General features: G+C 39.4%; 1 protein-coding gene and 1 long non-coding RNA gene across 3 annotated transcripts in view; both read left to right on the forward strand.

Annotated features, from left to right (window-relative positions):
• The window catches only part of LOC138976755 (uncharacterized), a 45,334-nt gene extending 38,089 nt beyond the window's left edge, over nucleotides 1-7,245 (forward strand). For both annotated transcript variants that reach the window (XM_070349644.1, XM_070349645.1), the window contains one exon: nucleotides 427-7,245. In XM_070349644.1, the coding sequence (XP_070205745.1) occupies nucleotides 427-869 (443 nt within the window). In that variant the 3' untranslated portion in view covers nucleotides 870-7,245. The remainder of the gene's footprint in view (nucleotides 1-426) is intronic.
• LOC138976765 (uncharacterized) overlaps nucleotides 1-12,926 on the forward strand; it is a 103,708-nt gene that overhangs the window by 86,974 nt on the left and 3,808 nt on the right. The window lies entirely within an intron of this gene.

Consider the following 12,926-nt stretch of genomic DNA (forward strand, 5'->3'; position numbering starts at 1 on the left):
GCAAATCGGTTTGTATTCAAGTGTGTAGCGCGAACACAAAAAACGCAATTTTGCGCGAAATCTATGGGGTTTCCTTACCTTAATCTTAGTTGCAGAGGGTACTCTGAATATGTTGCATTCAGGTTGTTGTCTGAAACATATGATTACTTTCTGTGACTCGGAGCACCCAAAAAAACCATGACAGTGGACACGAAAGTTTCTCACATGTAGAAAATCAACACTTGTTACAGCTCATCCAGACAGGAAAAGGATATTCAATTCTGTTATGAGTCATTTAATCCTGAGAGCTTTGCAGCGGTATGATTGCACACACAATCTATAGAGAAAAACGAGCAAAGTTTGTTTTCATCTTTTAGTATCAGGCAGTGAAAGTTTGAAGAAATATTTTGACATTGCTTCATGGATCTGGTTTATTTTTGTTTTCAGTGCCAGCCAGGGAGGGCGTGGTCACAGAGAACACAGCTACCATGCCTACAGTGCAGACATTGGAAGCTGCAGTCAGCACTCACAGGGATATCTGGCTGAAACAAGAGATACAGACACCAGAAACACAGACTGCAGTCAGCACTCACAGGGATACCTGGCTGAAACAAGAGATACAGACACCAGAAACACAGACTGCAGTCAGCACTCACAGGGATACCTGGCTGAAACAAGAGATACAGACACCAAAAACACAGACTGCCGTCAGCACTCACAGGGATACCTGGCTGAAACAAGAGATACAGACACCAGAAACACAGATTGCAGTCAACACTTCCAGTGATACCTGGCTGAAACAAGAGATACAGACACCAGAAACACAGTTTGCAGTCAACACTTCCAGTGATACCTGGCTGAAACAAGACATATCAAATCAGTGGAGGTGAATTCAGCATTAGAGGTGCCTTGTTTTGTTTAGCGTGTGCTGACAAAACAAGCCCCTGCTCGTCAACCGTTAAACGGTTTGTCTTTCGCCGCTAGCCTGCAGCGAGTTGCCGTTGTTTATCTCTGGTGGCCACTGTTTATAATTCAGAATCTCGGAACCGACTCTCAGTAAAAACTCTTGGAGAAGTCTGCAAAGCAAAGACCAGAGCTTTTTTGCTATAGATGTATGTGGGGGTTTTGCAGACGACATTTTGAAGCATACGCGTTGCCATGACTGCATCAAAATGTTGTATTAAAAACTTCGACAAAGTATTTCAGTTGCACATTTTAGCAAGGTCAATCATTATGCTAATTTAAAATCGCTTCAAGCACTTATTGATTAAAACCAAAACTGTGAAATATAATCTGCTAACACTTTCTTTTATCTATCTAGAGAGTATTGCCAGGATGGTCACGTGCTTCCGTCTTAAATAAACGGGATTATGTATGGATGAATCGAGTTGCATTCACTGAAGTGGCCGTAACACAGGTTAAATAGCAATCTGTTTAACAGAGCTAAATATATCAATAAGCACTGCCTGTAAAGCACACAATCTCCCTCCCCAGCCCCCCAAACAGATTAACAAAATAAAAGAAGATGATTTTAGAAACAGCAGCCGGAGAGAGGCCCAGGAGGGGGGGTGGGGGGGGATTAAAGATTGGAATTTAATTATAATTGGATAGATCCGCCGCACTGCCAAGAAAAGTGTACAGTGTTTCACCCACTTTCCCGAAAATATATGCATCTGTGTTAAAATTGTCAAAATGGAGTTCCAACTTATTCCCATCTTCCCCCTTTCCCCTATCCCATCTCCCCCCCCTTCCCCCGTCGCGATATAACCTTGAATGGTTGAAAATGACGTTAAACACCAAATAAAGAAAGAAAGAAAGTTCCAACTTATCATCAGTGATCAGACATAATTATGTAGATAGCCTAGATGATCAATGTAGGCTATATTATATCTCTGTTATCATGCACTACTGACTCAACAACACAAATACTTGCTGAATATAATATCTCTATTTGAAAGCATATCCAAAGGAACCTTTTGTCTCTGTTGATAAATATCGAAGTTCATTGCATTATCTTTACTCTAGACTTGTATTTCTCTGTCATAGCACAATATCGTCTGCTACAGACACCCAGCAGTAAGAAAGCATAGGCTCTAGCTGAATACATTTTATTTTTTTCTAGTCAAAAGTAGAAAATACATTCATTCGTAAAGAAGAACTAGGTTTTAGATGAAAAGGTTAGTCAGTGTACATCATTGTATTGAATTAAAAGAACAGACCATTGGCACACTCATTCCATTAAAAAAAATCATTTGTTGCGGCAAGTGAGGCTTCCATGGCATTTTGAATTGCATTTTAGTTTTGCTTTGTAGCAGGAACATTTGTTCGTTTGGCACTTTCTTGGCCCACCAGCACAATTGCATTTGGTAAAACCTTGGCCCCCTGATGCTGACTCTGCTATAATAGCAGAGCGAAGAGATACGTGTTTGTCAAGATTCACATCTCTCATGGAGAGCAGTCTTTGAGGGCACAAATCAAATTGGTTTCGTGAATACCGCACTTTTAAAACCCCGGCCTTCACTGCTACAGTATAAATGTCAGTTGAAATGTCTCTGTTTAAAATGACACCTAAAATATTTCTGGCATCACCTCTGCCACGATCGACCATTGGCACGGGCACTGCCACATTGTCTCCCACTTCACCGCATTTGAAGTCCACTCTACTTCTTTTTACCATTCTCTCTGCCTGAGATAACTGGCCGGAGAATGCTTCTTTTCGAGCCCTTGTAACCCTCTCAACATGCGCAGTCAACATTGATGCATCGGAGGTTTGAAGTGGATCAGCTGTTGTGGTGGTTGGGTCAGCTGAAATTTGGGTGGCGTCAGCAGAGGCAGACGGTTCAGCTGAAGTCAGGGTGGTGTCAGTTGACAAGGCAGACGGTTCAGCTGAAGTCAGGGTGGCGTCAGCAGAGGCAGACGGTTCAGCTGAAGTCAAGTTTGCGTCAGCTGTAGAGTTGTCTGCAACAACTGATGATGCAGCTCTGGAAGCTGGCTGAGGCAAATCCAGTCTTGCCAAATCATCCTCTGACTCAAGATTGTCCAGGATTTCTCGTGGCAGGGTAGATGATGTCAGTCCGACGCGAGCTTCGTTTCCAAACAAGGCCAGGTATGGTGATCGCTTTATTCCTGAATGGTAGGCAGAATTCTTGTGGAATTGAACGAATTTGATACCTGCGACCCAGTCTTGGCTCTTGTTGTCTGCGAGCCAAGCAACAAGCATGTCTTTAATGTCACAATTTGCCCGCTCAACTGGTCCTTGGCTTTGGGGGTAACGGGGCTTGCCATGGACCATCTTTAATGAAGGCCAGAACTCCGTCAGTTCTGAAATAACATTTGCCGTGAACTCGGTTCCATTATCACTTTGCAGTATGGCTGGAGCGCCAAGCAAAAGAAAAATGTCCAAAAGCTGGCTGGCAACTTCTGTTGGGCGTTTGCTTCTGATGGCGCGCAAGACACAGAATTTTGTTAGATGATCTTGGTAGACCATAATCCATTTGTAGCCGTTGCAACTCATTGACTGCATGTCGACTAAATCCACCTGACCTCGACAAGAAAAGTCTTTGGTGAGTATTGGCCGAACGACTACGCCTGTTGTTTTGGGTCTCGTTCTCTTCTTTTGGCATTCCAGGCACAGGGACTTGAATAGTTCAATGGCTTGCACGCTGATGTTGGCATATTTTTTCTTGATCTCCTTCATCATGCGGTCCCGACCTCCATGCTCAGTCGCGATGTGTGAAAACGTCAAATGTTTCTTCAATTGTAACGAAGTACATCGGGGTTTCCTCTGAATGCTCTCTTTCCTTGATAAGTTTTTTGACCGGTCCACACTGAAGAACTTCATACCTGTGACAACAGAAAACAAAAGTACACTCAAATGGAGAAAGAATTAGAATAACTGACACAAACAGAGAAAGATGAACACACATACACACAGCTGCAGTTACACACACACACACATACACACAGAGGGAGAGGGAGAGAGAGACAGACACAGACAGAGATAGACAGAATGGAGAAAGAATTAGAATAACTGACACAAACGGTTCAGCTGAAGTCAAGGTGGCGTCAGCACAAGTCTTGTTCAGCTCACGTTTACTGAAATTGTCTTTCACCATCCAGTAGATTTGTCAAAAATGAATCCCCAAATTTCAGTAAATTTGTAAATTTCCTGAATTTTTCAGTAAATTTGTAAATTTACTGAGTGAAATAGTAACTTTACAAATTTACTGAAAATTACAGTAAATTTACAAATTGACTGGTTAGATGAATTTACTGTAACATATATACCAATAGATTAAGGAAGATTTTTAAGAAAGTGCCGATTGTGTTTTTTGTGGTTAGGCCTAGGCTTATCGCGAGTTCCGACAGTAGCGGCTTGGTTACTGCGGACCAGCATAACTGAGTTCACACAGAACTATTCTCAGCTGAACTCAACATGGAAAAAACCCTGTGTTAATTGCTTCTTTCTGAGCGTGTTTTTAATCCAAACATATCATATCTATATATTTTTGGAATCAGGAACCGACAAGAAATAAGATGAAAGTGGTTTTAAATTGATTTCAAAAATTTGATTTTGATAATAATTTTTATATATTTAATTTTCAGAGCTTGTTTTTAATCCAAATATAACATATGTATATGTTTTTGGAATCGGAAAATAATGGAGAATAAGATGAACGTAAATTTGGATCGTTTTATAAAAAAAATATTTTTTTTACAATTTTCAGATTTTTAATGACCAAAGTCATTAATTAATTTTTAAGCCACCAAGGTGAAATGTAATACCGAAGTCCAGTAGTTTAGTCTGAATCGCTCTACACACACAGACAGACAGACACACACACACACATACAAAACTTGACTAAATGTAAAAAGGAAGAAAAAGGTTATCTAATCCTTACTGGGAGAATGCAAGTTTCCAGTACAAAGGACTTAACATTTCTTACATACTGCTTGAGTGCTTTTGTGAACAAGAAACAATTGACAAGTGGCTCTATCCCATCTCCCCCCTTTCCCCGTCGCGATATAACCTTGAATGGTTGAAAACGACGTTAAACACCAAATAAAGAAAGAAAGAAAGATTTCTTGTCAACTTGTGTGAGTTAGATGTTGACAGGAGATATGATTGTTGGCACTGGAAGGATTATGTGAAATGTATATTTCAGAACCTATTAGTTTTAGATAAATATTGTATTAGTCAGTTGATGGTTGTTTTGTGTGAAAGTTTTTGAAATGATTGTTTGAGGATGGAGAATATTATGTTCTTCGGGGATCAAGCATTTTTTTAAATTTTTCTAATTCTGGCATGTCGCCAGGAGCCGACAATCTAAGTTGGGGAGGATGTAAGCTTGGGAACGACAGTTACAGTGCACATCGTCACTGGCCTTCGAAGACCTCGTAACTTACATTTTCCCGATTTTCGGATTTTTGCATGGTTCCGTCCCTTGATTTTTTTCCTATCATCTGTGAAAAGCTTGTAACTCTATCTATTTTGCAAAGGTCTTTTTCCCCTGATTTTAAAAACCTCGTATTGCGTTGGGTGTTGAGGCATTAGCGGGAAAACCTCGTATTGTCTGTTTGAATCCCTGCGAGTCTGTTGAAAATCCTCGTAATTGTTCCTTAAATTCAAAACAAAAAAGTGAAAACCTCGTATCTACACGTTTTGATCTGGTGAAGAGGAATTTGATTTTTAAAACACTCTTTTGTCATTATCTCAGAACTATGATTTTGAAGATTCGAGGTCTTCGAAGGCCACCGACGACATGTACTTTTGCGCATCCGTTTGAACTCGTGAACTCGTGGTACCTCTGTACTATCGAGGATTCAAACCTGTACTATCGGGGATCCACTAAGGTTTCCGAGACTGTGTTTTGTCTGTATTGAAATGGTCTGGCGGAAGAGCCGATCCTTAAATTTGCATAGGTAAAATTGGTGTCTTTTTGAACCTAACACCCCTCTGGGTTGGGTTTATGTTTAAGTATCACGCGAACTTACGCTCGCTTCCTTTTCTGGGGCTTTCTTTTGCTTGGAATCCTTGAGTGGAGAGGACGTGTGTTTTGTGCGGTCCCCCCGCGGGTTAGGGGAAAGAATTTACCCGATGCTCCCCAGCATGTCGTAAGAGGCGACTAACAGATTCTGTTTCTCCTTTTACCCTTGTTAAGTGTTTCTTGTTTTGAATATAGTCAATGTTTGTAAAGATTTTAGTCAAGCAGTATGTAAGAAATGTTAAGTCCTTTGTACTGGAAACTTGCATTCTCCCAGTGAGGTAATATATTGTACTACGTTGCAAGCCCTTGGAGCAAATTTTTGATTAGTGCTTTTGTGAACAAGAAACAATTGACAAGTGGCTCTATCCCATCTCCCCCCTTTCTCCGTCGCGATATAACCTTCGTGGTTGACAACGACGTTAAACACCAAATAAAGAAAGAAAGTTTTGTGCGGCGTGTTTTTCTCGATGCCGTTGTGTGACATGTCTGTCACGGGCTGCAATCCTTTTGGGATGTGAAGATTTCTTTCAATTGATGGTAGGTTAATACATTTTTCTTTCTGTAAATGAGTAAGCAGTGAGAAGAAGAGTATGCTGCTTGTGGGAGGATTTATTGAATGTTCAAGCAGATTGTTTTGTGAGTTGAATGTTCGGGAAAACTTTTGTTTATTGAATGCTTTAGAAAACCGGTTGAGTGTTTGAGAGAATTGTATTGTAGGTATGTTATTTGGTAGGAATGATGTGTTGTTAAAGGATTTAGTTTGTGGTAGTTGAAATTGTTGAGTTGTTTACGTATGCTTATGGCGTGCATTCTGTGATTTGCAGGATGGCGGAATGTGAGACTGGGTTTCGTTAGAGGGGTGTAGTTAGTATTAGTAGAGGGATTTTAGTCAGGTTTCGTCAGAGGGGTTCAGTTGGGTTTTGTTAGAGAGGTTCTGTTAGATTGGTTTTTTTGAAGAATTGTTTTTAGGTTGTTTTTTTAGATTTCGTTTGCTTTAGATTCGAGTTTCATTGTGTTTTTTTTTAATTAAAGTTGAGAGTGAGGATTTAGAGTAGAGTTTTGGAGTGTAATTTGGAGGGAGGATTTAAAGTGTTGTTTTAAAGCGTAGTTCTAGAGTGGGAATCTAGAACATAGCTTTAGCGTAAAGGATTTAGAGTGTTGTTTGGGTTGTTCTAGTTCTAGAGAGTAATACATTGGAAGTTTTGTATTGAAGGTAAACCCCCGCTTTCCCACACATTCCCCTCATCATCTTATGGAAATAAAGAACCTGGTAATTTAACTTGTGTCAGTTGCTTTGAGTGTTTGAGCTTGGTGAGAAAGGGTAAAGTACATTTGTCACTCGGTTACAGTTGTACAAGATTATGTTATGTCAACTGGACGCTGTCTGCTGAAATTACATTGATTGGTCTATTGTGAATGCAACAGAAGTAGCTCTCTCTCTCTCTCTCTCTCTCTCTCTCTCTCTCTCTCTCTCTCTCTCTCTCTCTCTCTCTCTCTCTCTCTCTCTCTCTCTCTCTCTCTCTCTCTCTCTCTCTCTCTCTCTCTCTCTCTCTCTCTCTCCCTCCCACGCCCAACAACTAAAGCGTCTAAAACACAAAGCATAGCTATACTCAATTGATCAAACAAGGCTTAAGCACATACTGCCCTCCTACCTGAACTTAAGTTCCCCATTCTGATATATTTTTTAGCAAGTTGCTTCAATATTACCCTTTGGCTAAAAATATTTTTTTTAATATTTTTTTTTTTTTAATAATTTTTATAACTTATTCAGCCACACATATAAACATATTCTACATACATAAAAAGCAAATAATAAGCCTACAAAACCGCTCCAGTCCAACCACATTCCGCGTACACAATCATTACTTCCATCCCCATTTCGAAATAGTATCGCAACAACAGACCTCCAGATATATAACACGATCATATGTGTTCTCTGTTTGCATGTTTGTCCAGTGTCTTGTCCCCACATAAAGCATATTAACTCTACCTGTCCCAAGATAGGCCAAATGGTTCTAAGAGGACGTTAAAACTAATTATCATCATCATCTCTCTCTCTCTCTCTCACTCTCTCTCTCATGGTTTTGTAGCCAAGTGGCGTATCCAGTCTTTTTGTGTAATTATCTCCTGCCCGACCCAGTTGCCTCCCCTGTCTATTATCTTCCCCTGAACCAAGTTGTGTCTCCCGCTTGGATTATTGTGTGTTTACTATCGTAGGGTAGACTCTTGACCGGATTCCTTTCTAACCTCTCATCTCAGATTTAGGTGGTCGTTATGTAATGTGCCGTCAGCCTGTCTGGGTAATCGTTGGACTCGGCGTTTTTTCAAGTGGGTGTCATTTCTTTTGACAGGGTACATCATAGAAGATGCCAGGTGGCTTGGAGGTTTTAGTCTCTTACCCCCCCCCCCCCCCCCCCCCCCCTCTTTGTAACTGCTTGTAATCTAATGAGCCTTATCTGGTGTGCGTAATATTTCCGGTGCGTAACACCGACGCGGCTCTCTGCCTCTTTAACGATCCCTTTCAATTGGCAGGCAATCTTAAGACGACACCCCCCGTTGTCTGACACTAGGTAGCCTCCCTATTGGCTTATCGCCACAGGGAATCGGAAGTGGCCAGCCTTTAAAAGACTGAGCATTTAGGCTAGAGGAGAGAACGCGATTAGTTTCATGGAGCGAGCTGTGTGTTGCTCCGATTGTGTCGGTCGACTTGTGGTTGTAACTGAATTCCGAGGCTTGTTTCTTTGTGTTTCCTATACGTGTGCTCACTGAGGAGAACCTACACTGCTTTCTGGTGTCTACTTTCTGGTGTTTGCTTCTGGTGTACGTTAATTAAAAGTCACGTTATCGCAACCTCTGTCTTGGCGTCTCATTTATGCTTCCTGGCCTATTCCCCCCCTTCCACTCCACCCTATCACAGTTTTTTAGTTTTCTTTAAAGCCGTATGAGGTTACCACGTGTTGTAGTAGTGGAAGTGACGTCACATACCCCAAATGGGAGGTAACTCCCCGGGTATAATGGTCATTACCATAGCTATGTTTACACTTTTTTGTGGTTGGGTTGCTTCCCTTTAAAATTGTTTAAGACGGGTAGCCATTTCAGACCTTAGCATCCTAGACCAATGCTTTATGTGATTCGGAGTAAGAATATGTAATTTAATGGCAGGGTAAAAACGGTCATACACGTAAAAATCCACTCGTGCAAAAACACGTGTACGTGGGAGTTTCATACACGAACGCAGAAGAAGAAGAAGAATTGTTGAAAACAGGCCATCGGTACAAACAGGCAAACAGTTCACACTAATGTCTATGCACAATTCTTTACCAACAGATTTGTTGATAGTTTGAATAATTAACCATCTGACATTGTTACATCAGGAACACTCAATACATTCAAACAATCTCCAGACAAGCATTGAAAAGACAATTATTGTTTTATGTTGATTTAAACCTTTAATATAAAACGCAGAAATGAACTCTGAATACTAACAAACAAAAATAGAGGTGGAACAAACAAGTGATAACATCGTCACTTAACTTTCATAATATTTCATTATTATTTTACATAGATGAGAATGTAAGAGAGAGAGAGACGCAGACGCAGACGCAGACGCAGATAGTTTATTCAATAGGCCATAGCCCCTTATGAAGGGGTGTGAACAAACGGTTCACATTGCATATAAATTAAACTCAACAGGTGCACACAAAAAAGGTACAAAATAATAATTGCACAACACATACATTACACGGCATTTAACTAGGAGGTTATAACATCTCTTAATTTAAAGGCTTTATACAAATACAGGGATACATTTCGGACAACAGTTTCTTGAGGTGATGCTAAAAGCAAGCTGAGTCGGAAAATGCTTGGGTTCTTATAATATTTAAATGGGATCAAATTTTCTCTTAATTTGTTATAGTATGGACAACACAAAACAAAATGGACTTCATCTTCTTGGTTTTGTTTACAAAGAGGACACATCAAATCATCGGCATTAGGCCTATGTTTTCTATATCTGTAAGCATGCACTGCAATTTCTGAAATGCCGAATCGAAACCTGGTCATAATAAACTTTAAATGCCTATCCATATTCGACAAAAGATAGGGTTTAATGTCATGTACAGTACAAAATGTCCGATAAACAGCAAATCTATCACTATTTTGTATATGATAATCCCACTCTTGCCATCTGCAATCGACCAACCTTTCCCTAAAAACACGCAAAAAATATTTTTCATTAACAACGCCCTGATTCCACCACACAAAACCAAAGCCGTACTCATACAATTTACAACGGACACCTGAGGCCCAGTTCGTTTTACCACTTTCATCCATTTTATACAACATTTCATAGGATTTACGAGGAAGTCTGTGCGCCTCCATCTTTAACAATTTCAACCAGTAGCTAATGCATCTTAAAATAGAATTCAAATATATCGGATATCTGTTTGTCTCGCCATATACAAGATCATTAGGTGTTCGCATTCGAACTCCTAAGAACTTCTTCAGTGCAAATAAATGGACTTTTTCACACTGCAGAGCAGCCTTATCCAGTCCCCATATCTCAGCACCATACTGTACTATTGGTTGTACTTGGGAATCAAACAACTTCAAAAAAACATTCAAACTATTATTATTAAGCACAGATAATCTTTGTATAATACACATCAGAGCATTTTTGGCCCGGCTTGAGAGATCGCAACAGGCAGCAGTAAAACTAAGTCGAGTTGAAAACAATATTCCTAAATACTTATACACGTTTACAACAGGTAATATATCACCCCCATATGTCCATCTTTCCCTTGCACTCAAATATCCACCCTTCCTAAACACAATAATGTTACTTTTACTCATGTTTACCTTTAAATGAAGAGAAGACACTGTCCTGCGTAAATTATTTAACTGAGTCTGTAGACCCACAACTGTCTCTGATAACAACAATAAATCATCAGCAAGCAAAAGAATAAACAATTCCAAATAATCATCAGTAAATGTGGCACCATGTCTTCCATTCTCAATTATCTCAAGTGCTAACTCATTAATAAAGAGAGAAAATAAAACTGGGCTACATACATCGCCCTGTTTAACACCAAATGTACAATTAATATAATCCGTAAACTTTGCTCCACATCTCACTTTTATTTTTACATTATCATACATACTCTTCACACACCTAAAGAGTTTCCCTTTTATTCCGTTTTTTAACAGAATTGGCCAGAGCAAAGCTCTATTGATGGAATCAAACGCTTTCTCAAAATCTATAAAGGCAACATACAGCTTACGATTCAAAGAAAATTGTTTCTGTACAAAGGCCAAAAGTGTAAACATATGATCAATAGTGGAATAATTCTTCTTAAAACCAGCTTGATATTCCCCCGTACTGTTATTACATTCAATCCATTCTTGCAACCTGTTATTAATCACAGTACTATAGACCTTGCTACTAACATTACACAGCGAAATTCCACGATAATTATTTGGATCATTCACATCGCCTTTCTTAAACAAAGGGATAACAATGGACTCTGTCCAGCTTTCTGGAAAGAGAGAGAGAGAGAGAGAGAGAGAGAGAGAGAGAGAGATTGCTACTTCTGTTGCAGTCACAATAGACCAATCAATGTAATTTCAGCCGAAAGCGATCAGTTGACATAACATAATCTTGTACAACAGAGAATATTTTTGTGTTCAAAGACATACAGTAGTTAAATCAGTACGAGTATTTCCAAACAAGCGTGTTTTACAATCAAGAACGTGTCTTGACAAACTATCTTATAAAATGGTTGTTCTGAACAGTGCAACAGGAAATGTTCAGCATCTTCCCGGCATACTCCACATATATGCATACTAAATAACCTGAGAGGTGTCGGTTTGCTAAGTCTTGTTGCAAATCGCTCATATTTAATCTCAACCTGCAGTGAAATACTTTCTTTCTTTCTTTATTTGGTGTTTAACGTCGTTTTCAACCACGAAGGTTATATCGCGACGAGTGTGAAATACTTGTGCCTGGTGGTTGCCTTAATAATAATACCGTGGAACAACAACTTCTCCATTCGCCAAATATCTGTTAAACGCACTAAGTGATTGCGTTTGTTGTATAGTTTCTGAAAGATTATTCAACAAATCTGTTGTTGAAGAAAACAAGGAAGATTTATAAAACTCACTCCTGCATAATGGAACCTTACATTCTAAAGGACGCAGTCTGTGATACGGATTTACATCGGAAATCAGGGCCGGCAGTTTGGAAAATAAATATCCCGGGGTTAAACCAAATGTTAAAATACATGACAATCTTATGACGACGTCGTCTTTCTTTCAAGGGCACAAAACCTAATTCATGATAAAACTTTTGATCAATTGTAACAGAGACTGCACCTACAATAATTCGGATTGCATAAAGATGCAAGGTCTCCAACTTGTCTGCTAAATACTTTGTACAATTATCCAAATAACATCTGCATAATCAAATAATGGTAAAATAAAGGATTTATATAAAATGTCGAGTGATTTTCAGCTAAAACGATACTTGAACAAACCAAATCACGCAACTGACTTTCTACATTTAACAATGAGGCTTTTTATGTGAGAATCCCATAAAATCCAATACCTGGTAAAACATTGACACTTGTGATTATCAACATCAAATAGGTGTGCATCTTTAAAATACAATGGTGGAAATAACCCATTTGTTTGCCTACAGGTGTTCAGCAGTTCGGTCTTTTTTTACAATTAAAAGTGACTTTCCATTTGGAAGCCCAAGTGCCAATTTTATCCAAATCAGAATTTAAAATCTCTGCTCAAATAATATCGTTATCTAAACATAAATAAATACTTGTATCATCTGCAAAGAGTTTTAACGCTGATTCAACGCCAACACCAATATCGTTAATATAGATTAGGAATAATAGAAGTCCCAAGACAGAACCCTGAGGGACACCAGCAGAAGGTGTGACATATCCCCCAAAA

This window comes from Littorina saxatilis, linkage group LG9, assembly GCF_037325665.1.
Source record: "Littorina saxatilis isolate snail1 linkage group LG9, US_GU_Lsax_2.0, whole genome shotgun sequence".
Lineage (NCBI taxonomy): Eukaryota > Metazoa > Mollusca > Gastropoda > Littorinimorpha > Littorinidae > Littorina > Littorina saxatilis.